This window comes from Leguminivora glycinivorella, chromosome 13 (assembly GCF_023078275.1).
Source record: "Leguminivora glycinivorella isolate SPB_JAAS2020 chromosome 13, LegGlyc_1.1, whole genome shotgun sequence".
NCBI lineage: Eukaryota > Metazoa > Arthropoda > Insecta > Lepidoptera > Tortricidae > Leguminivora > Leguminivora glycinivorella.
This window is the reverse complement of record NC_062983.1, coordinates 11,376,839-11,402,639: the sequence shown is the minus strand read 5'-3', so window position 1 is coordinate 11,402,639 and position 25,801 is coordinate 11,376,839. Positions and strand designations below refer to the sequence as shown.

The following is a 25,801-nucleotide window of genomic DNA, read 5'->3' as shown; positions in this document are numbered from 1 at the left end:
AATCGTACTTTACGCTGAATTATGAGTAAATTGGGATTTAGGTTATTTACATTTTCAAAAACAGACAAATATATTACCACTGCAACAAGTGATCAGTAAAACAAATGCTAAACAATTTATTTAACAACCAGCACAAAAAAACGGCAAGGCCCACTGGTGGCCGAGCCGGGAATCGAACCCGGGTCTTTTTCTTTCGTGTATGATATCTATTTCAATTTATAATTTTATTATAGTATAAAATAATTTGATTTGATTTGGTCCCTAGTTGAACCAGCACAAACTTGTCCGTAAAAATTGGACAAAAGAAACTGTAACATAAATACCGAAAAAGTAATAAAAATCTTCTCCACTTTGCGCCATCCAACACTTACTCTTAAGTTTTCAAGACAATACCCAGCAAAAAACCTCGCAAAGTGCAAAAACAACTAAAAAAAGTAAAAAGTGAAAGCGTTCAAAACGAGAGGGAAACCGTCCAAGTTGGGCCGACTTTGTTTCCTAACTTTGGATTCTATTGGAGGGGGAACCCCCCCACCGACAATGGGCCGACCTAAACGTTGTACGCTGAAAAATGTTATGAATAAACAAAGTTTCATTCATGAATTTGGGTAGTTTGAGAGCGGAAGAGAAAGTTGTGTTACAAAGTTTAAGATAGATATGGATGCTGTGCAAATGGATGGTCTATTGTCTTTGGTTTATATAGTTTTGTATTATATTTTGCTTTGTTTAAATGCGTAGCTATTTCAGAGAAATATAATTTTTTAGATCATTTGTTTGCTATACTGTATTTAAACTTTATTGCCCAAATTTACAAAAAAAGAGTAGAAATGGCATTCTCTACCAGTCAACCAATCTTATTATACTACTTATTATACCTATATTTAGAACATACTCTGTTAAAAAAGTATATTTGATAAACTATGTGTCACATAACATAATATACATAAGTATAATTTATATAGTAACTTAAATAGAGGAGCTGGAAAAACGTCAAGAGCCAACAGTGCAGTTTCACGTAAATACATTTACCATAAAAAAAAATCTAAAAATAATACATGTTATGTTTAGTACTGACAACGCCCTCTACCTTTCAGTTACGACACCGCGTAGTAAGCGGCAATGGCGCCACTGCCTTGTGGATGCTTTGCTTGGTAGCTCGTTACTTCTCTAACTGGACTTCTAAGTTCTGTATGCACTTATAAAGCGCCATCTGTTAACAAACAGTTTTGGATGTAACTCTACATTAAATATAAAATTATTTTATTTTATTAGCTAAAGCGAGGGCACACATAAAAGTAGATTTTTACAAACACCAAATTATTTATTGCTCGTATACCTATTGTTCATTTTTATTCAACACATTTTTTTAAAGTAGCTGCATGCCGCTGCCGTGCATGCGGAACGAGAGAAATGTGCCAATGCCACCAGGGATGCCACTTGGGCGGGAAAATCACGTCCGCAACTCAGCATCCACCGTCCATTTTCTAACTTACTACAAAATGCTTCTTTTTTTTTCAGCCGGAACGCATAATGTCCCCGTACACGGCGATAATCCGTCGGAAGGCGAACCCGTTCGAGCTCGCCCACGTCACGGTCTCGTGGTTGATCGGCGCCGGATACGACGCGTACGTGGTCGTGGGCTGCGCTGTCCGGGACGTATGCATGGCCATACGGTACCGGACCGTGTGTCCGGAGCTGCCTGACGAGAATCCGGTAAATTAGTTACTTCATGTAACTGTGAGAGGTCGGGCTCTTCACGGTGTCGTGCTTGATCGGCGCCGAATACGACGCGTACGTGGTCGTGGGTTGCGCCGTGCGGAACGTGTGCATGGCCATCCGGTACCGGACCGTGTGTCCGGAGCTGCCTGACGAGAATCCGGTAAGTTAGTTACTTCATGTAACTGTGATAGGTCGGGCTCTTCACGGTGTCGTGCTTGATCGGCTCCGAATACGACGCGTACGTGGTAGTGGGTTGCGCCGTGCAGAACGTGTGCATGGCCATACGGTACCGGACCGTGTGACCGGAGCTACCTGAAGAAAATCCGGTAAGTTAGTTACTTCATGTAACTGTGAGAGGTCGGGCTCTTCACGGTGTCGTGACTGATCAACAGCGGATACAACGCATACGTGGTTGTGGGCTATATGCCGTGCGGGACGTGTGCATGGCCATCCGGTACCGGACCGTGTGTCTGGAGCTGCCTGATGATAACACGGTGAGTTGACTGCTTCATATAACTGTGAGAGGTCGGTGTCGTCACGGTCTCGTGCTTTATCGGCGTCGGACACGACGCGTATGTACGAGTAGTCGTGGGATGCGCCATGGGAAAGTATGCATGACTATCCAGTACCGGACTGTGCCTGGAGCTGCATGCCTGATGAGAACCTGGTGAGTTTTGTCACTTCATGTAACTGCAAGCTCGCACAGTTCAGGGTATCCTCTCCTGGCATGGTATTGAATTATGTATGTAATCTATCCATACCTAAACCTATTCTGCAGACATTTAAGCTCAGATCTAAGTTAAAGTTTTCTTTTAGGTACTTCTTGAGGTTTAATAGGTCGAATGTGTGTTTTCAGAAAGAAGAAGCACCTCCACCGTCCGACGAGGTTCCTCGCTACCGGCTGGTGCCACTGCCAGACCTGACGTCTAAGTACGTCATCGCCATGCAGGAGAAGGAGAGAGCGTTACGCCAAGCGGAACTTGACAAGATCGAGAACAAACGGCTCGCCAAGATTGCTGTAAGATAGACATCTCCTTCATTTTTATTTTTAAAATGTAGGATGCCTCTACTAGGTCACCATCCTATTAGGGATGAGCTGACCAACTGGCGCTCGTAATAGAGAGGCTCTACAGACGCGAAAATCGAGCCTATTGCTGATACTCTTTTGATGCTCATGCTTCTTTGTTGTGCAGTATTTTGCATGTATTTCTGACTCAAATTAAATATAAACTTTATTTAGGAGCTTGAGAAGCCCCCACCAGACGATATCACAGACTGGCGCACACATGCGTGGGTTTTGATCCTGCCGGGGTTTAAGGACATCGAGGAACCCTTCTTCATAGAACCTAGCGATGGCTTTGCGTACCCACTCGACGCGCCACAATATCGGGGATTGGATAGTGTTTACAATCATGAAAATTACTATGTGAGTTTTTACCTGTAGATTTACATTTCTTATTCAGAGATGATTTATTGATATTATCTTCAGCTACTGTCATATTTGTGATTTACAACTGCTTTTCTCAGGTAAACCTGCAAGATTGCAAAGAGGGTCTTGGATCATTGAACTACGATCTCTGTGAGCTGTCCTGCTGGGAACACCTGTTGGCTGGAGAGCCGAACTACCGAAGAGTCATAACTGGGATCGACCAGGACGATCCGCGGACGGCCGTGGATACGGAGAAGCATCTCGACATGCCGCCTAGCTGGGTTGAGAAACTGGACGTCACGCCTGATGGTAATGAAAAAAATAAATCATTTACAGGAGAGGATCCTCCTAACACACTTGCTGCATACAAGCTGTCCTAATGGGAGCACCTGCAGGCCGAAAAAACAAAATACTTGACGGGCCTTGACCCGGATCGATCTTGATCGGGAAATGCATCTCGTTCTTGATATGCCAGCTTACTGGAAACTGGACATCACGCTTGATGGTGTAGCAATAGAATAGGTAGTACATAAAATGCGTAGAACCCTCCTAATACACCTAACCTACCTAAACTTAGTTCTCCTGTTGGGAGCACTTGGACAAATAGCCTGCGTACTAACTGAACATCAGCCTGATGGTAATGAACTGCGGATCCTCCGGATACATTAGGGTAAACTCTTTCAATGTAAGTCAGTATTTATTCAGGATATTGATTTAATATCGTCATTGAACACATTGTTCTAATAACTGATAGTTTGTGTCCAGAATTCGAACGGCGGTTCCCTGGCAGCCACAAGGTTGTTCATTACAAAAAGGTGCTGTTGGAGAAGTTTGCACCCTACTTCGAGCGCGATGGACTAGTGAAGAGAATCATGATGTTTGATGACTACGCCTTGACGAAGCCTTTGATCACGTAATTATTAATTTATCTATTAGTGCGACAGAAGGAGAAAGAAAATCATAAATCAAACATACAACTTTCAAATATGTGTCCATAGCAAGAGTACAAGAGTAGCAGTTAATAATAATGATAATATTGATGGTAGACGTATGATTTGTGTTTTAGCTACGAGTGGTTTGAACAGCGAGCCGACTTGATGGAGTACGTTAAGATAGACTACGTCCAAAAAATCACATACGAAAAGTTTGCCATCGGAAGAAGAGATCATTTGATCCGTATGTTTTTTGCACAGATATATATTTTTTAGAAACGCTTTTACTGCGACATGTGGGTGTGTAAAAACCACACACCACATGATATTAGACATGTAATTCGAATTTAATTTAATATTTTGTGCGTCGATAATGACTCTGATTTTTCCCGCATGAGACACGCAGAAGACAAAAATTGAAATGAATCAAATACATTTTCTAATTGAAATTTACTTAAGCTTGTCAACTTTACTTTAAGATCACGAGTACTCATTTGACGCCCCTCCGACGTCAATAGAAGCCCACCGTACCCTGGAGTTCAACTACTATGCGCGCTTGGACCATCTCACCAAAATCGTGTGCACACCTCTAACATTTTTCGAGTACTACACTAAAAGAGAAGATAAGTAAGTATAAACAAAGAAGTCCATAGACTAGGATGACATTTTCCCACGAGACAGGCTATTTCCCAATAGCACACCTCGGACACTGGCGATCAATTGTATGAAAGAGGCGCGTTCCTAGCACACAGACTAAGCTCGTGTAGGTGAACGCGTATTAAGCTTGTATGAGTGACATATGCCAGGTCGACTGTTCGCGTTTTTGACAGGCAGTAACTATGAGATAACCGAGAGGGTGTGGGCGGCACAACCGGCGGGGAGCGGGAGTGGCCATACTGTACGATAGTACTCTTTATTATACTGTGGTATAAGTGAATGTTAACAGATGTATAATAGAAATAAAAATAAATAATTTTTAAGAAAAAAAAAACCGCCGCCTTTGGGGTTCTGGTGAAAGCTACTTGCGGAATGTTGGATTGTGTAGAAATGTGTAGGTATTTTTTTAAACTGCTTTTAATGCTTTCATTATTTGATGGCAACAAAAATCAATATACGTATACCGTTAAGGTTTGGGGAGTTTCCTCAATTCCTCATGAATCCGATTATAAGAAATCGAAGCTTGACAAAATTTGACTTGAAAAGTCAATATGTTTAACAAATATAACTAAATAAATGCTACTGTTCTGAACTTAAATGCATGGTGTTCTTATAAAAATACCAAAGTCACTATAAGTGTGCCCTTCAGATTTGAGGAGTTCGGTTCTGACCATCATCTGCAGTTCTACTGCACCAAATTTCACTATTCTGGACGTAAGTGCATGCTGTTCTTATAAAAATACCAAAGTCAATATAAGCGTGCCGTTCAGATTTGAGGAGTTCCGTTCTGACCATCATCAGGAGTTCCACTGCACCAAATGTTACTGTTCTGGACATAAGTGCATGCTGTTCTTATAAAAATACCAAAGTCGCTATAAGCGTGCCGTTCAGATTTGAGGAGTTCCGTTCTGACCATCATCAGCAGTTCCACTGCACCAAATGTCACTGTTCCGTACGTAAATGCATGCTGTTCCTTTAAAAACACAAAAATCGCCATATGTATGCCTTTCAGATTTGAGGAGTTCCCTCGATTTCTCCAGGATCCCATCATCAGAACTGGGTTCTGAGAAAAATGGGACCAATCTGTATGCATATACATTCAATCAAAAAAAAATTTTCAAAATCGGTCCAGTAACGACGGAGATATCGAGGAACAAACAATAAAAAAAAAAAAAAATACAGACGAATAGAGAACCTTCTTTTGAGAGATGTGAGGCGGCGGTTAATAATATAAATTTTTAATATTTTCAGAATATTTCTAAACTTCTGATTTGCTTTTGAAAGTCGCTTAAAGGGAGAACTGTAAGTAATTAGTAGCATTAATGGCGGCGGTAACATGGGACTGGAATACGAAATGGCACTTCCCTCTAACATTTATTAAAATGTGCTAACGTTATATTTCAGACTAGAATCCCGTCAAACAATATACACGGAAGGCACCAAAGCTGAGCCCAAGCGTCAACTAAAGACGATCATTGACGATTACGCTCGCGACTTCAGCGTCCCAGCTGAAAAAGACATCTGGAGAAGAATCTTCCAGGTTCCGGATAATACCATCGAACTCCTGTACCATTACGCGTATAACTTCGTCACGAATAATATTAGAAAATACCTGAAGTCGAACCTGGCTGAGACGGGTGGCAAGATCTTGTTCTATCCGGAGAAGACGTCAGGATATATAGTAAGTTTTATATGCTCAGATAACCAACTAGTATAGGAGCACCATTAAATACATTAAATCATCGCTAAATGAGGAAGGCACACTGAAAGGTTAGGACAGGACATATAGCGTCACCTAATTAGTCCATTGCACAGATAAAGAATTTCATACATGAGAGCGACAAGATGATATTTTTTTCTCTCACACACATATGAATGACAGTGACATGCCTAGGCACTTGAACAGGCGCCGCCTAAAGGGATAAAATGTCAGCGTGCCTCCTCATTACATCTTACCTAGTGGTGATTTCCCTGTAGGAACTCTATCTGTATATTGGCTTTCGCGTTACATATCTTATCATTAACACCATTCCTTTTCACCACTCGTCGAGCAGTGAAAAATACCACATTTTGTTTCCCAGGCAGATCCTATCGCCAAACCGCCCCGCGCCCTCAACATCTACATGACACTCTGCGACAACATGGATTATGAGAACAAAGCGCGCAAGGGCATTCGAGACCGCGAAGCGGACATCATCACATACCTGCAGCAGCGGCATAAGGAGCTCACGGAACCCGAGTTAATCGTGGCGCTCTTTGACACCGAGAGGAACGATGTGGCTAGGAAGGGATGGATGGAACAAGTACGTATTTGTTGCTTTTCGTATACCTGACACTCTGTGACAGCATGGAGTAAGGCTCTCAAGGGCACCCGGGACCGCGAGGCGGACATAATCACATATCTACAGCAGCGACATAAGGAGCTCACGGAACCCGAGCTGATCGTGGCGCTCGTTGATACCGAGAGGAACGATGTGGCTAGAAAGGGATGGATGGAACAAGTACGTATTTGTTTCTTTAGGTATACCTGACGCTCTGTAATCACCGATCGGTATCATTGCAGTGAGATCTTGCAGCCGGCCTAGCCGAAGTGGCAATCGTTTACGTTACATGGCGATCGAAATAGAACCGGCTCTATTGCGCCAATACGGAAGAGCCTTGCGGAGCATAAATATAAGTGCAATTGTGACGTTGGCTTAAAATTCATCGTCATCATCATCATCATCATACAAGCCGAAAGACGTCCACTGCTGGACATAGGTCTCCCCCAAAGATTGCCACAATGACCTGTCCTGCGCCACCCGCATCCAGCGGACCCTTCACCCGGTCATCAGTCCACCTTGTTCCCGGTCATGGCCCACGCTGCGCCTTCCGGTACGCGGTCGCCACTCGCTGTTTGACTGAAAATTATGTTACATTACACAATGTTTTTCCCCTCCATCAGGAAGCCAGAAAAGCTGAAGTATCAGAACGTGAAAAGGAGGCGGAGATCGACCCTCTAGCTCCATACTTAGCCCGCATGTTCGGCTCTGGTCATGGCAGCGGATCGCCACTGACGATCAAGGAAGCCACCATCATCAGGGAACAGTGCATTAATGACTTCAAGGCGAAGCTGCTACAGCGCCAACTATTGGTCCATGAGCGGTTTGAGACGGTGGGTTGAAATCAAACTTCTTATTCAGTCTTTTTTCTTCTGCTAGATATAATAAGAATCTTTGCCTATCTGGTGCAGATTTTAGCCAAAAATATAGCAAGCTCCTCCATCAAGATCATGATACATGTTTTACATACCTTAACAAAAATATTTCATTGCAGATGAACACGGAATACAAGAACAACAGGTTGTGGTACTTGGCGAACCAGTACATTCTTACTCCCGAAAAGGAAGCCAAGTATTTCGCGTCTAGGTAAGTTGCGCCTTACCTTCTTAAATTTACTTTGTTCGATCAATGTCACGTACTACGCGTAAATCGTCTTTTGTTACTTACCACGTTTTTCCCTTTCCAGCGCCGAGCTAGCGTTCCAACTGCACACCCTTGAGGTGCGCCTCACCCGACACCAAGACCTCTCCGCGCCGCGATACAAAGTTCTTATGGACTACCTGGACAAGCATCCCCTGCTCAAGGAGTTTAACCGCATCAGACACCATCACGGAATCAAGTAACACGGCAAATCAAAACGAGCTAAGTACTAAGCCATTGTCATACAGGTGGACAATTTTTGGTTGGACTGGGGCCAAAAATTTATTCTCGCTTAAGTGGATTTTAGCATCAATAAGTTCATGTAGTCACCTTGCATTCCACTAACTTGTATTCCACTTTGATGCTGTTTTTTTCTCTAGACTACTTACCTGTGTACACATTTTTGTACCTACATATTTCAAAATCTATTTAGCAATTTACAAAAGATATAATTACGATGACCCTGCTGTTGATGGTCTCATGAATCCTGTGGCTTTTATACTAACGTTATCGTATTTTATAGTTATCTGGTTTTTTTTTTGTAAACTGGCCAGTGATTGACCAACCCTTCGTCTGTGTTTGATAAGGATCCTAACATAAGGCGTTGGACTTTAAAATAATATATCAAAGTTAATTGTTTTATCGAAACGAAGACCTTAGGGAAAAAACAAAAGTAACCGACATACTATTGAAAATTGACCAGCAGAAGTGGAGATGGACCGGCCATATGCTCAGAGACAAGCAGGAGAAATGGAGCCAAATCATAACGGATTGGTACCCTAGAGGTTGTACTAGGGGCCAGAAAAAACCCCGAATGAGATGGGAGGACGAACTGAAGCTTACAGTGGGCTCGAAGTGGAGAAGAGTGGCCCAGGATAGACGTCAATGGAAAGAGCTACAGGAGGCCTTGCCAAGCGGCACACTGAACTAAGAGACATTCTCTAATTCAGGAAAAAGGGGCTTAGTAGATAGATAGATAGAATTGTTTTTTGACAGACACAGACGAAGGGTTAATCGCACCTGATGGAAAGTGACGACAAGGCCGAGGTTGTAGCTCACTGGTTCTGTAAAGGGTTATTCATCTAGTTATTACTTAAACCTAATTATACGTTTTTATTATAAAAACTTTAATAATTGTTAAAAATAGCGCCATTGTGTTTTATTATGTAATCTTGATCTCATTCGGCTTTATGCCAATTATAATGATTTATACAAAATATTATTCGTGAACCAAGTTTTTTTCGGTATTGCTACTTAAATGTCAGCTAAGTTAGGTTTAATAAAACACTGTTAGATATTGTTAGATTTTTATTGAGATTCATTATACAAGTAATAAAGTTATGTCAATACTTAACTAAAGTATTTTATTTTAAAGGGTTCCTAAACTACTTTCTCCAAGCTTGTAGGCAATACAGCCAGACATTCAGCGATACGTGTGGGAAGTAGGTAAGGCTGTATAGTGGTCGAACTGGCCGGTGACGAGTCACGTTGCCACATTACGTTTTTGCCTCGTGGAGTGTGTGGCGCAGATTTAACAATTTCCTACCTGGTTACTTTACTCCACGGACCTCAGCGGTCTGAAGCATTTCTCGGGAGTCCGCAGTAGGTCAATTACTGAACTTGAACAAAAAGTCCTGCGTTTCAAGTTTAGTGCTTGTGCATCCAGGAGGGCATGGGGTGGTGGAGCGCGGTGTTCCAGTCGCCGGCGCCGCCGAGCAAGTTGCTGCGACCTTTATGTACTTGCACCTTCGATGTTGTCATAATCGCTGTCAACATAATGTTGTATGTGTATGACTATCTGGTGACGTCAGGCACGGCCACACTATGCCTCTGCTGACCTTCCTGGCTAGTTCTTGTGTGTGACGCAGCACTTTATAAGTATTAGGTACACTTAGGTAGGACTAGTGTTTGGGCAGGATCCAGGAGGGCATGGGGTGGTGCGGCGCGGCGTTCCAGTCGCCGGCGCCGCCGAGCAGGTTGCCGCGGCCGTCGTGCGTGGCGAGCGCCAGCCGGGACAGCTTGTTGGCCAGGCGCCGCTGCGGGGAGTCCGGCCGCGAGAGCGGGGGGAGGGATATGCTGCCCGAGTCTGGAACCGATCGATTGATTTCATTTATTAAAACTATCGTCTTCAGGGAACACTAAAATAGTACATTTCGATACAAGTGATTTTGACGACCGGTCTGGCGCAGTCGGTAGTGACCCTGCCTGCTACGCCGCGGTCCGGGGTTCGAATTCCGGTAAGGGCAATTATTTGTGTGATGAGCACGGATAGTTCCTGAGTCATGGATGTTTTCTATGTATATAAATATTTATATATTATATATATCGTTGTCTGAGTACCCACAACACGAGTTACACGAGCCTTCTTGAGCTTACCGTGGGCCTCAGTCGATCTGTGTAAGAATGTCCTATAATATTTATTTATTTAAGTGCGAAAAAGAGGAAGTTCGAAACGAGTGGCGATAAATTAAAACACGACCGAAGGGAGTGTTTTAAATCGACACGAGTTACGAATTTCCTTTTCGCACGTGTATCGAACGACGTTTTTCAGTACAGATGGACCTCCGAAGTTTTGACCTGGCATATAATGAACTTCTCGAACTATAGTGCGTAAAAAAGCGACCATCTGTACTGAAAAATAGTTTTACAAGGGGCCAAAGTTGCCCTAATATACCCCATGTAGTAAGCAGATTCCAATTCAATATTGCACTCTTTTGCACTCTTATAAAATGCAACTGTCTCATCCGTTTTTAGGGTTCCGTAGTCAACTATCGCCATGTCTGTCTGTCCGTCCGTCCGTCCGTCCGTCCGTCCGTCCGTCCGTCCGTCCGCGGATAATCTCAGTAACCGTTAGCACTAGAAAGCTGAAATTTGGTACCAATATGTATATGAATCACGCCGACAAAGTGCAGAAATAAAAAATGGATAAAAATGTTTTATTGGGGTACCCCCCCTCCCCCTACATGTAAAGTGGGGGCTGAAATTTTTTTTTTTCATTCCAAACCTAACGTGTGATATATTGTTGGATAGGTATTTAAAAATGAATAAGGGTTTGCTAAGATCGTTTTTTGATAATATTTATATTTTCGGAAATAATCGCTCCTAAAGGAAAAAAAAGTGCGTCCCTCCCTCTAACTTTTGAACCATATGTTTAAAAAATATGAAAAAAATCACAAAAGTAGAACTTTATAAAGACTTTCTAGGAAAATTGTTTTGAACTTGATAGGTTCAGTAGTTTTTGAGCAAAATTACGGAAAACTACGGAACCCTACACTGAGCGTGGCCCGACACGCTCTTGGCCGGTTTTTTGAATATTAAGAGAACCGTTAACACACTGTCAATGCATATAAAGCACACGCCAAGGCTCAGGGTTTTTAGGGTGCAAAAAAAACATCAACAAATTGAGGAAGACCATGCAATAAGTACCATTTACGTACCGGAATGGTATTCATAATTGGCGGCGTGATCACTTGGAGTCTCCTGGCCGAGCCGTTTGCGGTACTCGCCAGCAAAGTGTTCTATTAGCGTATCCATCATTATCGCCTGTTTTGAGAATACCTGGAAGCAATGTTAATCGTTGAAAATCTAAATAAATTGGTGTACCTATAGATTAAATAGGTTTAAGTCGAGTTGTATATAAGTACCTAATTGAAAAAATACCTTAGAAGTGTAAACACAATCGGCAGGCAGGCAGGCTGATATCCCAGGATAACTCCTCATATAAATTATTTGTGCCAAAGTTCTTCACAAGACCCATTAACTCCTCCTATGCTGTCTGTTTAATTTGGTAATTGAAAAAGTGACCTTGACATTTACAATCAATTGAAATTCGTGTACACGTGCACACTGGTCCGTCTAAATTAAACATACAAGGGCAAAAGAAAAGAAAAAGGTAATAGTCATACCTGTAATATCTTAGAAACCCGAAGCCCATTCTCAACGACCATGAACTGCAGAAACAGGCATGGGAGGCAATCTTCGTTGTCATCCGAAGGCAAGCCGATATCCCAGGACAGCTCTTCGTAGAGAAGGCCCAATAGCACCGTCTGAGAACAGTGGGAACCACACAACACAACATTAAATAAATAAATAAATATTGGGGACACCTTGCACTGCCCCCAAACTAAGCAAAGCTGTACTATGGGTGCTAAGCGACGATATACATACTTATATACATAGAAAACATCCATGACTCAGGAACAAATATCTGTGCTCATCATACAAATAAATGCCCTTACCGGGATTCGAACCCAGGACCACGGCTTAGCATTACTCCTTTGATACTCGGGTAAAGAGTAAAGTCCAATTGATCGACCAAGTACACACCAACTGACCCTAAGTGCGTTAACACATGATCCGATCCAATATAGGATTTAGGACCGATATCCCATACATTACAGGCGCCATCTTGGATTTTTTCCATCCGATATCGGATCGGATGAAAACGGACTAACAATTCGGAATAACAGTCTTAACGACTTTTGGGAAACTCTACTTGTTTTTAAAGGAACCGTCCAAGAGTTGCGAAGAATATGACTAAGTACGGGCAATAGAGCTTAATATTGCTACAAACTGCTACCTTTATATGATTTATTTGTACAGTCAACCAATTGGCACCCTAGACCACTCTACAACCATGTAAAATGACAAGCAGTAAGCGATTTCCTACAATCTGATTTATAACGTCACTATGACATAGTTCTACAGTGGCCTAGCAATTGGTTGACTGTACTTACACTCTCAGTATCGTCAATAACGTAAACGCCGTTAGCGTTGACGGCCACCAACACTGGGATGTCTTCGTGAGTAAGCAGACTCGTGAGGCTGCGGACCGGCTGCTCTATCTGCCCTTGGAAAAACGCCGCCCTGTGGTAATATGAAATTAATTATAAGATATATACATACAATACATTATATTTTTTTTTAATTTATCAGGAGGAAGGCAGCACATAAAGTAACAAAAAGAAATTGGCAATTTGATAATATGATCCGGGTCGAAGGACCATATCATCGTTAAATTAGGTGGTCCTTTGAACCGTATCATAGTTTTAGCAAGAACGATTTAATACTGGACTGACAAAGCCCAGCAAAAAAGCGTACCCCTTAAATGTATAGGCATTTTAACCTTAAAACTAGATGGCGCTGTCCGCAGCCTGGAAGTAGCCAAAATCATATTTTCCCCAAATATTTTAGCGTGTTTTTAATTTTTATAACAACAAATGACTTCTTTATTATAAAATCATAATATCACGTCAATACACATTTTGAAAAAAAAATTGTAGGCATCATCAGATTGTAGGTATCGTTATCATAGTATTTACGAATTCGTGTACCTATTTACGATAAAGTATGTAAATCCTATATAAATAATCCTTGTTTTAGGGCCAGTTCCATCAACCACATTTGACAGACACATCATCGACACGCAGCAGACGTCTATGGAACTTCCCATACAATACAATTTAACGAACACTTTGACGGTGATAGATGTTTTGATGCAAGTGGGCCTTAGTCAGTTCAATTGTAACATTGTGTATAGTTTTATTTCATGAGTAACTATCGCGATAGCCGAAGACAAAAAAAAATAAAAAAAGATTTACCCATATGTAGGCGTTGTCCGACAATGCGCCAAATACTTGTGGCGCAGTTTCCTCGGTGGCGCGGCTGGTGGCCTCTGAGCCTGCTCGAGGAGCTTGGCCTCGGGACTGCCTTTACGGCCGGCTGGCAAGAGTTGCGCCCACCGTCCTGAGCGCGCGTGCTTCGGCAGGTATTTGTCTTGGTTTTCCCTGGAACCACACGTTCAAACTACCGTTAGTGTAGTCTTTGAACGATATTAACTGAAGAAGTTGGAGGTATTCTTAAAATAGTTGCGCCCGAGTTAGACGCGTCATGTGCGCCTTGCAATCCTCCCAGAGATAGAGAGGATACTGGCCTGTCTCACGTTATGGCGAGCTCCTACGAAAAACAACTCTTAGAAATTAGTTAACTAAAGAAGTTGGCGGGGTGTTTATGCGGGTCGTAGAGCCCGAGCTGAGTCACGCCTAGATGGCCCTATCAAGATTAAGACACGCGCGCTTTCGAACATATCGAACCTCGACCGAGCGTTGTGACCCGCTTTTAATACTGGTTGGATGGTTACCTGAAGAAGTTAGCAGTGTGTGTATGAGGGTCATAAGGTCCGAGCTGAATGCGCGCTTGCAAACCTCCCAGCATGACAGCCTGGGCACTTTCAAGTGGATATCGACCTGTTACTACGTTGTGACGAGCTTCTTCGTATAGCAACTCTTGGATACGGGAATCTCTGAAAAATGTAAGTCATTGTTAAAAACCTTAATGTCTTGAAATTGAAATATTGTCTTCGGTTACCGCGATAGTTACTCATGAAATAAAACTATGGAAACGGATTAAATCTTTCGTCTTGAAATTGCATATGATATGATAGGTATCTATGTGAAATACATATAATGTGCCCTGAGAATGCTGGAATTCTAAATTATGAGACTAGCCACGGTAAGTCAGTCTACCGACCAAGTACTCAATCAAGGCTACATTTTTTTTCTAAGTCTATTTTTGTGCGGGGCAAAGTCATCACTGGAAAGTCACAACACTCACTTGATCCCTTCCTCCAAATGCTTGGGAAAGAACACATTTCGCTGCAACCTGAGAACGGGCTGGTCTTTGCTGCGGCGTGACTCGGAGCCGTGGCCGTATCGTTGGAGAAGTTTCTGCCAGCTGGCCCATAGCCGCCAGGGACAGTGGTGGGGCTTCAATTGGATTTCTGGAAAAACAATTTTTAGCCTCGAGTACAAAATATATAGAAAAGTGACAAAGGGGTGGTTTGGTCTTATAACTAGATTCCTATTAGCTTCTGTAAAACTAATAGATTGTGACGCCAAATAATGTTGGTCACTATTCTGACACTGAACCTACCAAAGTACAAGGTGCTAATACTATTTACACTTGATGGGGATATGCCTACATAGGATGGATCCACATGGATATTCTTATCTGTGAGTATTCTTAATTGTGCTAGCTTCCGTTATTTCCAACTTAGTTATCACCAGGTCCGACACAGGTCATGTCGCAGCTATAGCTAATACCTAATTGCTCTTACTGTACCACATTTCGATTTGATTATCTCACCTACCTACTAATAGAGGGCTACACATCCACAATGCAAACACGCTCACAGCCAAACTCCTGGTACTTGCTAGAGTCATGCCCAGTTCCTCCGTTGCCTGCACGGCGTTCAAGAACCGAGACGCAGTGACGCACGAAGACATTTCGATACGACAGCTGTTATTCAGAATAATATCTATAATAGGTATTCTCTCACCTAAAAGCGGACTGCACATCCACAACGCAAACACGCTCGCAGCCAAACTCCTGGTACTCGCTTGCGTCATGCCTAACTCTTCCGTCGCCAACACAGCATTCAAGAACCGAGATGCAGTAACGCACGAAGGCACTTCCTCGGAACTCATCTCGACCATGATCGCGATGCGGGACATGATGTACACGCACGTCACGGGGTTCGAGGATACGGTGGAGGAGGAGGTTGTGCTGCCTGATGATCCTGTAGCAGATATTAGGTGTTTTCAGTGGTTAAGTAGCAAATTGATGGTCGATTTGTGCTGATGCCAACCACGTACATCGTCTATTATTTTTTTAATACCTGGAAGCGGAGGTGAGATTGCGCTAGAAGAGCTGCCTCCACTGGTTATAGGTTCCGTTGTGCTGAATGATCCTGCGGCTATACTGCTGGATCCAGTCTGGTTAGAGCAACTGCTTAAGTTTGATCCTGTAAAAATAATAAAAATAAATAAGAAACTCTAGGGCCGAGCGGTAAGGGGGTGTAACTTTTAATTCCGTTCAAACTAAGTTCGATTCCAGGATTCCCTCCAGGATGCGATGATCCACGCCAACATTTTGGGAACAACCAGAATAATGCAAGGAATAAACGGCACATTTACTAAACTTAGCTTATTAGAAGAACTTACGGTAGTTATCAACATACCCATAACACTTTTCTCCAGCGAGTCCGAACTGTTACTCTCTTTGGAATCGGGTTGCAGCGGCTTGTGAGTGTCATGTTTGTCCCACTCATTATGTCTACCTAAGGGACTGTATGATAAATGAGGAAGCCTCTGGGACACAGAGTAAAGATGTGCGTTTACTTCAGCCTGCAGCTTCTGGCTTTGAACGCTGTAGTATTCTTCTCGTGACCTAAATTCGCTGAAAAAAAAAATGGAGAAAATTATTTTTTGAATCTTATCACAGAATTTAAAAAAAGGTAAAGCTCTTACTTGTATTGGTATTCTGCTTGCATTGGATATCCTCTTCTTGAATAATCCACGGGAATTATTGTAATATAATTTCCGGAATTCTGAACATTAGGATTCTCTCCATATGCCCCCATATCAGATTGATGTTCCATTTATGGTTGATGTTATTTGGTTATTACAAAGGCATTATTGTAATTGTATATCCTATAAATCAATTTTAACTCAGCACTGTGTTTTAATTCATATTTCTATGGTACAGTCGTTTGTTATTGAAATTATCGATTGGTATTCGCGCCTTAACTAATGTTACCAACGTAAAATAACTGTATCGCTTATTTCGTTATCTTTTCAATTTTAATCAAAATTGCAAGGCAAATAATATTTTCTCAGCAAATGATACAAAATATCCTAAAATTCTAATAGAAAAACTCTCGACTAGCAATATTTAATAAAATTTCACTTGATTTCTTTTCCACCAACGGTGACTACCCTATGCAATGCTTGCGTCAACTGTCACTGTCATTTTATGACAACTATAGCAGTAGCACAGCGCATCAGCTGGCGTTGCATATATTTGGTTCGCATCTCTTGTTTGTTCAATTTCAAAGCCTATGTCGTTAAATAAACATAATTAAACCTTTTATTTAGTTCAAAGTCAGAGAATGAAAACACCTTTTTGAAACAATACATGTTTGAGTGCTGCTGTAACACCGTATATCACTTGTTTATAATTTCTTGTATTGTAATCACAAGTGTTGTCGTTTTTAATGAACACCGTAGCTATAATCGAAGTTCGATAACGTTTTAAAGCCTACGGTGAGCGTAAAAAATTAATAGCTGAAGCACCATTGTTTTTATATCGGTTTAATATCACCGATAAGGACGATAAGGTCACGGATGGAGGCGAAATTAAAGGAATACCGAGCTCTTAGACGTCGCAAGGAGCTCATTGAAAACGCAAAGAACAAGCTCGAGCAGTCCAAGAATAAATTCGTGGATTTCATCACCCCAAACTTCTTCAAAGAGATGGAAAAGGCAAAAGACGACGAGGTGTTGTTGGTATGTACTAAAATGATTGGTTTATTGTCTTGAAAAGGTCATGGTTATTCATTTAGTTTTAGAATGTAGGTAATGTAGGTATACCAAACCTTGAGTTTCTAAAGAAGATCAAATGCTGAATTTATGGATATTTAATTACATTTAAGCTACCAGATCTATTTGTTGGTTCTTTGCATAGTTTTGTTAATATGTACCTATGTATGTATGTGTATGATAATATCTATAAATATTTATTATTTCCTTTCCATGTTATAGATAGAAAATGAAGAGCCAACTGCCACAGAATACCCTCTCCACCAGTTTGAAGATAGTACAGACTTAGCATCAGAAACAAGTGAGGTGGAAACCGTAGCACCGGGAACTCAGGAATCTTGGCGGTACTTCATCATCAAATGGTCCATTTACTTCATAATATGGCTTACACTGTATGCATTCTTCTTAAAGATGCAATTTGGAGCAGTCTTCTTTGTATTTTCCGTTTTAATTGGAATTTATCTAAATACCAGAACGGGGCCAAGGAGGAAGGGAGAAGTGTCAGCGTACAGTGTATTTAATAAGGATTGTGCCAGCATTGATGGCACATTGAACGCTGAACAGTTAATGAAAGAAATGATGTATGGTGCAGCTGTTCGGTAAATGGTGACTTTTTCTTCCTTCTGGAATTGTGCTATGGCTCATGGGAGCCTGGGGTCTGCCTTGGCAACTAATCCCGAGAATTGCTGTAGGCAATAGTTTTTACGAAAGTGACAAAATTATGATTATTCAAATTAATTTATTTTACATTTATTAATAAAATCTACAAATAATAAAGGGATGCAAAAAACTAGATTCTTTTTTTTAGAGTAATAAAACACAAATTCAATATTTCATAAATTTCACTTTGGTTTATATTTACTTACAGATCTTTTTATAACAAATATAATTGTTCATGATTACAATATATTTTAATTGAATTAACTTATACAATATTTAATGTGCTTGGTAACTGGCATCTTTGTTCATGAACATTACAATATATTACAACATTAACTAGAATATTTGTGTACAAATCACTAATACAACTATACATAAAGCATCAATGACATAGCCTACCTAAACATTTATAATAAGGTTATATAAAGAAAAACAGAACACTTTTCAGCAAACTATCTAAATTATACATACATTGATTGGGCCCTGAACTTTAATGAGAAAAATATATTCCAGAAATCAAATTTGAAAAAATGGTCCATCCTTTTAAATACATCCCCCTATTGCAGAGCCCGTCTGGTATAATTTTAAAACTATACATATTAGATTTTCAAAATATACTAGTAGGTAATAAAATATGATACAAAACTCCCTATAAGAACGAAACATATGTAAAAGATGACATATAACACAAATAAAGTTCATTAAAACACCATAGATGACTTAAAGGCTAAAGTCAGAAATGTACAATGTTCCTGTTTTGCCCCGAGAGATCAGAAAAGAAGTATAACTTCACCATTTGAGCAAACAAAGATGGAAGGAATGTCAACCTTATAAGGCCAAGTATTGTGATGATGAATGGTGTTAACATCGTCTGTGCAGGTAAGATCGTCTACACAATGTGACATATATGTCAAACATAAATGAGCATTTCTTTTTTTTGCCATTTTTATTTTGATTGTATTAGGAGATTTTAGGTCAATTGTACTCAGAATCACGAGTATTTTCAATCCACTGGGAGACAAAAAGTGTCCCGGGAATTTCCATACATTTTTGTTACTTTCCTCTTTTGTTACCCCATACAACATGTACGGAAAATGGTAACAAAACAAGAAAAAATCGTATGGGACAATTTTTTAACTAAGTACTAGGATTGAAAAAGCTAGTGATTCTGAGTAGAAATAGCATATTTTTTTCAAAAATATCACATTTCATAAAAGTGGCAAAAAAAAATGCAATGCCCAATTCAATATGTAGACATTGAATTGGGTTTTTTTATATCTAAAGTTCTACAGACTTAGGTACACAAACAAAAAATGTCAGAACGCAACTGTAATATTAAAGCCCCGGAAATACTTATATATGACTATTGTCAGGAGGGCGCTGTTATTCTGATGTATGGGTGACAGTTCAGTTTAGTATGAACAAAATAGTTCCAATGAAATTCCGCAAGATGGCGCGTAGTCATATATTTATGGTCAGACTTTATCTTATACTTTTAAACGAGCAATTCTTGTATATTTATTTATTTATTTATTTATTTATTTATATATATATTTATTTACACTGACGATCTCGGAAACCGCTCTAACGATTTCGCAGAAATTTGTTATGTGGGGGTTTTTGGGGGTGAAAAATCGGTCTAACTTATCCTTAGGTCCCGGAAAACGCGAATTTTCGAGTTTTCATGCGTTTTTCTTCGCGCGCCATCTCGTGTGCAGTAGTTGTACTGTTAAGACAGAATTCTTTCGGTCGATGTAAGTACTATTTATTGCAAACACTAGATGGCGACACAGGTCAAGGCTAAAACGAATAGAAAATACACTATTTGAGTTTTTGTGGCGAAATGCGCGCCATCTCGTGTGGAGTAGTTGTGTTGTTAAGACTGAGAATTCTTTCACTCGATGTAGGTACTATTCATTTTTGAACTAGATGGCGACACATGTCAAGGATACGACAGAACCGAGCGAAGCTCGGTTGCCCAGATATTAAGCATAAAAGCGTATTCAGATCTTTTCAAGGTTCTGTACAAAAGGAACCCTCTTACGGTGCGACGCTATTATTTTTATTTAATCATACTTGTTTTTAACCCCCGACGCAAAAACGACGGGATGTTGCAAGTTTGACGTGTCTGTCTGTCTGCCTGTCTGTCTGTCTGTGTGTGTGTCTGTTTGTGGCATTGTAGCTCCCGAACGGATGAACCGATTTAGATTTCTCTTTTTTTTGTCTGACAGCTGAGTTAGTCGGGAGTGATCTTAGCCATGTTTCATGAAAATCGGTCTACTATGTCGCGATCGGGGGTTTTATTAAAATTTTATTTTTTTGTGTATGCGTAGATACAAACAAACTCGACTCTACAGTAACGTGTATCAAACATGGTTGACATAGTTTTGGAGTATTGATAGCTACTACATAGATATTTCCCATAGACAATCTTCCCTTACCAAGTTAGCACACTGGCTTTCCCAACTAGGCGCTTAACCAAGTCAGTTCATATTTAAAATAGTAATAACAAGGGATTCCATTGTCAATTGTTTACTTATATTTGTACCTTATTTAGTTACATGTCTATTTCTTTATTTATAATGGGATACTGGATACAGCCAAATCAAATAGGACTTTACGTACCGGTGTGATTTTTAAATCTGGAAGTGATTGATTTTCATAATACACAAGTTTGTGTACACGTATAGAATTTTTAGACAAAAACAGACAAGGGACAGCCCTATTATTTAAACACGTGAGCATTATAAAGAGAAAGCTGCTAAAAACATGGATATTAATTTACTAAATCTTAATATTATACATGGCACAAACATTAATGGAAGTAGAAGACCATTCTTTTTTTAATAGACAAAGTTTCCTTTAAACAAATGAAAAGACACATTTTATACTTGTAATACTGAGGTTACGTACTTAGGTTTTTTTCAGGTGATTTGGGGCAATTACAACTACGAGTAAAATAAAAAGGTAAGTAGGTATGTGGAAAGTGGACAATTGGACATATTGCCTTTTACCAAATTTATTTCTTCTATTTGTAGTTGTAATTGTCCTAAATTATGCAAAGTCATCGCCAATAATTCAGTCACAAACGGTCTCGAAATTTGAAAGTGGACAATAGGTATAAGGCACCGTCAGTTATAATACAATACTGGACATATCTTATATTTACTGTGACAACGAGAACAGCAAAAGTATGTGATCATCAACAAATCATAATCTATACATTTATTTCAGGGCGTGATAATTCATCAAAATATGTTTTAAATGTGTAAAAAAATTATTTTTAGCAGTTTATGGTTTATGTAAACCTACTTAACATTTGACACCAAATATTAGGGAAAACAAGAATCAATTTCCTCGACCGTAACATAAACTTTACACATAACCTATAGGTACAAAATACATTAAATCTGGTATATTATATTGATAAACATTACATAATGTTGCTCTTGTCACTTGATTTTAAACTCTATTAGGTATGAAGAACACACAGTTAATTTCGTAAAATTAATTCTCACAATAACGTAATTTTCATAATTTTCTACTTAAGCAATAAGCTTCTGTTAAAATCGCAGAAGCGATTTATAATCCACCTAATATAAAACTCTCTTGCCGTGAGACTCAATTCCACATATTTAAAATATATTTTGCCCCCTTGGGTTACAAATAACTATAAATCGTTAAGCTGAGTTTAGACGACATGTTATTGCAGCAAGATATTCAGAAGTTTCTCAAGAAAGAGATGCAGATATTTGCCACTCACTTTACATGTTGCGTCTCGAAAGCGCGACGCATACGCGTCGTCAGCTTTGTATTGCGTCGCGCTCTCGTCATTTGATTTTAAACTCTATTATGAAGAACACAGTTGATTTTAGACGAACGTTGCCATGGTTGGGCCCATGTACTATTTTTAGAGGTTTAAACATCATTTTCATAATTTTCTACTTAAGCATAAGCTTCTGTTAAAATCGCAGAAGCTATTTATAATCCACCTAATTCTAAAAATACAAGCACATTTAATTTTAAGTTTAATTTACACTGCATTTACTCTTTCAAATATCATAATTTACATACACAACAAGAAAAAAGAACCCTAATTAAAGCTGTATGAAATATTTTTTTTTATACCAGGTCGGTGGCAAACAGGCATACGGTTCGCCTGATGGAAAGCGGTCACCTTGCAACACTATGGACGCCTGCAACTCAAGGGGTATCATATGCGCGTTGCCGACCCATTAAAAACTTGTGTTGCACTCCTTTTTACTGTGTACTTATTTCTAAGGAGGATTTGTATTCTATTATGCGGACGAATATATCAGACCAACATAAAAGTTACGTGACATTTCAACGTCGTTTGTCAAGAAGTTTGTGTTTTGTTTGACTTTTGTCAATATCCGAAGTCGCATCATTAATGACTATTATTAAAATTGGAGCCTCTTCAAGTTGTACATTTATTATATACATATGTTCTGCAATATTTTACATATAATTTGAGTGTTTGTTTGAAGTAATCTCACTATAGTCACTATCCACTTGCGATGCTTAGAAAATATACATTTATACATACCTACTTAGGATTGACATTTTAATTAAGGTCGTATTGTGTTCACTGAGGAGGCACACTGACATTTTATCCCGCCAGGTGGCGCCTGTGCAAGAGCATAGGCATGCCACTGTCATTCATATGTGAGAGAGAGAAAAAAATTCTCGCTCTCATGTATGAAATTCTTTATCTGTGCAATGGGCGCCATCTTTCATAACCTTTTGAGTGTGCCTCCTCATTGAGACATGCCTTAATACTTTTACTTCAATGGTCTACAGCCTTATTGTCCAGAAGTATTAGTAAATTTTATTTTATATTTGACAACAGTTATACTAAAATATTAATTCTATATCTGCAAACCATTGAGAATAAGGTTATCACTATTCAATTTGTGCATCTGTCCTAGCAGATTCGGGACAAAGTTAGCTTTTAACTGACAATTGACAACTGTCAAAAGCATAAACGAGCATTTCTTTTTTTTTGCCAATAATTTTTTTTTATTGTTTTAGGGAATTTTAGGTCAATTGTACTCAGAATCACGAGTACTTTCAATCTCACTGGGAGACAAAAAGTGTCCCAGAATTTCCATACATTTTTTTTACTTTCCTCTTTTGTTACCTCATACAACATGTACGGAAAATGGTAACAAAATAAGAAAAAATCGTATGGGACAATTTTTTTAACTACTAGGATTGAAAAGGCTAGTAATAATTCTGAGTAGAAATAGCATTTTTTTTTTCAACTTCACACTTCATAAAAGTGGCAAAAAAAAAAAGAAATGCTCAAACATGTTCCATAAAACTTAAAATTGTGGGACTTAGGGCCGGTTGCATCAAACCGTGTGTCACCGTTAAAGCGTTCATAAAATTTTAAGTTCCATAGATGTCTGCTGCGTGACGATGATGTCTGTCAAATGAGGTTGATTTAACTGGCCCTTACTCGCGTATAACTTGTTAACTATGTTTTGAAATTTAACCTCTGCTTGGACTCGACGGGGACAATGCCGTCTTTGAAATGTCGTAGGTCATTTATTAGGTATTTAAAAACAGTTATAAGCGACTAGGTCCTCATAATCCAGGGAAACGATCATCCGGACGACGACGTAACTCCTGGCTCAAAAATCTACGAACATGGCTTAATCCTTTGACTCACTCGCTAGCACTCGCTTATAATATTATTCCGCGCAGCTGTATCTAAAGTTCGTATAGCCCTTATGATAGCCAACCTCCGGTAGGAGATGGTACTGGAAGAAGAAGCGACTAGGTCCCGCCATTTCAAGTATATATAAAAATCATGAAAGTTTAAATGTTACATAAAAGTTCACATTTTTCCCACCCTGTGCGAGCTGTCACCGCTCATCCATATTCCCCTCAAAACGCACTTCCCACACCATAAATATATACCTAATCTATCATTGTAGATAGCTTTATTATTATTCTCTTGGATATATAATTTATTATTTCCATAAATACCCGTTTTAGAAAAGAAGATATTTACCCCCTTATTCATAAACGTACACTAAAGTTATCAAGCCGATAATGTTCGTTTGTCCCTTACTATCACACCAATACGTCGGAAAGGGACAAACGAACTTTATTGGCTTGATAACTCCTACGTTTATGAATAAGGGGGCTAGAGTTTGAACGGGCGTTGGAATATCAATTAAAAATGTTAAAGTATAGAAACAGAATAATACAATCAGCTATCCTCTGGTACATTATCACATAAAATCACATCGAAATTGGTCCGTTTCAAACGGGGTCGTGGGGCGTGGTGGTTTTACTAGACTCGAGCATTAAAGAGAAAGTCTTAAACCGACGTATGTGACGGTTTGACCACGACATTGCACGGCGGCGGCAGCGGCCAAAAGGTCACAGGACTTATTTATTTACATCAATAATATGCCCAAGTCCGGCTCTGCTCAGTTCTCTGTAGCTGCAGTCTTTTTCATTTTGTTTCATGTACTTCAATAAATATATGAAAATTGTACTATCACCTAACATTATCTATTGTCATGTGAATTCAATACGTTACACCTAACTATGAAGAGTTATAGAAATTCCTAAAATATCTGTACTCGTTTAAAATAGTGTTGACTAGTAGGAGAATGTCGTAACTAACGGAAATAACATTTATATCTTAATTACTATTAACACTAACGCGTTATTTCACCTTAACAAAACGATATAAGGCTCGTTTCATGGATGGCAATTGACGTATTCAGTCTGCTGTTAAAGGGGCCGTTGTTGTTGGAGTTTGAGATCTATTAACATTATTGGGGGTTTGCGATCTGGTGAATTGGCTACAAAAAGGTATTCTGCAGAAATTGGGGTTGGGCAGGAATGGGTTAGCATCGCCTCCGCGTTTAATATCCGGTAAAAGGAACACTACACTCCCAGCGATAATCATATGCCAAACAGAATGAACGATCTTATAGTTCTGCTCGGTCTGAAGAAACGCGAAACAGATCAAACCTACACCGACCAACAATAAGCCTATAGGTAGAAAAGTCGTGTAATACGATCTTCTATACATCAACACATGGGCTTTTCTCCAATCTAGATACCAACTTAAAAATAAAAATCCGCACCCGATCGCTACAGGTAAAATAAACGCGACTATAGAATGCATGTTCCACGTAGTGAGTAAAGCTATGATTATTGCACCGATAAGTTGTAGTGAAGATCTAAGTTTATCGCCCATGATTGCCATGGCTAGTAAAGTTACCCAGAAGCACATGATCCCACAGTAAAAGTCTCCGAACTGTAGGATATTTGGTCTGGTTATACAGTAAGCTACCTGAGCCGGCGCATCGCAGGCGTGGTAGAAAGTGGAGAAGACCATGGTGAACCCGTACATCATGGCTTCGGTGTAGTACAGGCGGATGATAGCCACGTAGATGGAGATGAAAAAGAGCATGTTGCTGAGGGTCAGGAGAAGTACTGACACGAGCATGGATACTTTACTATCCATCCTGGAGTCGTCAGAACAATCCCAGCCTGAAATTAGAAATGATGATGGTGAGT

General features: G+C 39.9%; 4 protein-coding genes across 6 annotated transcripts in view; 2 read left to right on the top strand and 2 right to left on the bottom strand.

Annotated features, from left to right (window-relative positions):
- The first annotated feature begins 1,447 nt into the window (after nt 1–1,447).
- Nucleotides 1,448–8,398, top strand: LOC125232470 (dynein regulatory complex subunit 7). The gene is made up of 12 exons (XM_048138149.1): nt 1,448–1,710; nt 2,573–2,734; nt 2,957–3,142; nt 3,244–3,454; nt 3,911–4,058; nt 4,212–4,321; nt 4,557–4,704; nt 6,139–6,415; nt 6,816–7,037; nt 7,679–7,888; nt 8,050–8,141; nt 8,242–8,398. Exons 1-12 carry the CDS (start codon nt 1,528–1,530, stop codon nt 8,396–8,398), a joined length of 2,106 nt encoding a protein of 701 aa, XP_047994106.1. The 5' UTR covers nt 1,448–1,527.
- Nucleotides 8,399–8,420: 22 nt separating this feature from the next.
- On the bottom strand, nt 8,421–25,644 carry LOC125232471 (putative FERM domain-containing protein FRMD8P1). Of its 3 annotated transcripts, none has more exons than XM_048138151.1 (11): nt 25,575–25,644; nt 16,213–16,430; nt 15,871–15,996; nt 15,532–15,771; nt 14,808–14,973; nt 14,335–14,496; nt 13,796–13,981; nt 12,932–13,061; nt 12,101–12,241; nt 11,633–11,753; nt 8,421–10,281 (listed from the first exon to the last, which is right to left on the bottom strand). In XM_048138151.1, exons 1-11 carry the CDS (start codon nt 25,586–25,588, stop codon nt 10,097–10,099), a joined length of 1,689 nt encoding a protein of 562 aa, XP_047994108.1. In that variant the 5' UTR covers nt 25,589–25,644; the 3' UTR covers nt 8,421–10,096. The 3 variants fall into 3 exon arrangements, with proteins under 3 accessions (XP_047994108.1, XP_047994107.1, XP_047994109.1); XM_048138150.1 differs by lacking the exon at nt 25,575–25,644 and adding an exon at nt 16,502–16,737; XM_048138152.1 differs by lacking the exon at nt 25,575–25,644 and adding an exon at nt 16,502–16,739 and having other exon boundaries at nt 10,148–10,281; nt 11,622–11,753.
- Nucleotides 17,035–18,362, top strand: LOC125232472 (SAYSvFN domain-containing protein 1). Its single transcript, XM_048138154.1, has 2 exons — nt 17,035–17,539; nt 17,795–18,362. The coding sequence occupies exons 1-2, from the start codon at nt 17,378–17,380 to the stop codon at nt 18,173–18,175; spliced, it is 543 nt and encodes a 180-aa protein (XP_047994111.1). The 5' UTR covers nt 17,035–17,377; the 3' UTR covers nt 18,176–18,362.
- LOC125232468 overlaps nt 24,355–25,801 on the bottom strand; it is a 15,229-nt gene continuing 13,782 nt past the window's right edge. The window contains exon 4 of the mRNA XM_048138148.1: nt 24,355–25,774. Coding sequence (XP_047994105.1) covers nt 24,996–25,774 — 779 coding nt within the window. The 3' untranslated portion in view covers nt 24,355–24,995. The remainder of the gene's footprint in view (nt 25,775–25,801) is intronic.

Bases quoted from the DNA above. Each gene is read 5' to 3' on its own strand.
- LOC125232470 (XM_048138149.1), top strand. From the start codon at position 1,528: ATGTCCCCGTACACGGCGATAATCCGTCGGAAGGCGAACCCGTTCGAG. The intron at 3,455-3,910 runs GTAATGAAAAAA...GTTTGTGTCCAG, and splicing joins ACTGGACGTCACGCCTGATG to AATTCGAACGGCGGTTCCCT. The intron at 4,059-4,211 runs GTAATTATTAAT...TTTGTGTTTTAG, and splicing joins TTGACGAAGCCTTTGATCAC to CTACGAGTGGTTTGAACAGC.
- LOC125232471 (XM_048138150.1), bottom strand. From the start codon at position 16,632: ATGGAACATCAATCTGATATGGGGGCATATGGAGAGAATCCTAATGTT. The intron at 16,431-16,501 runs GTAAGAGCTTTA...TTTTTTTTTCAG, and splicing joins CAAGCAGAATACCAATACAA to CGAATTTAGGTCACGAGAAG. The intron at 13,982-14,334 runs GTAACCATCCAA...GTGTGGTTCCAG, and splicing joins CACACTGCTAACTTCTTCAG to GGAAAACCAAGACAAATACC.
- LOC125232472 (XM_048138154.1), top strand. From the start codon at position 17,378: ATGGAGGCGAAATTAAAGGAATACCGAGCTCTTAGACGTCGCAAGGAG. The intron at 17,540-17,794 runs GTATGTACTAAA...TCCATGTTATAG, and splicing joins AAGACGACGAGGTGTTGTTG to ATAGAAAATGAAGAGCCAAC.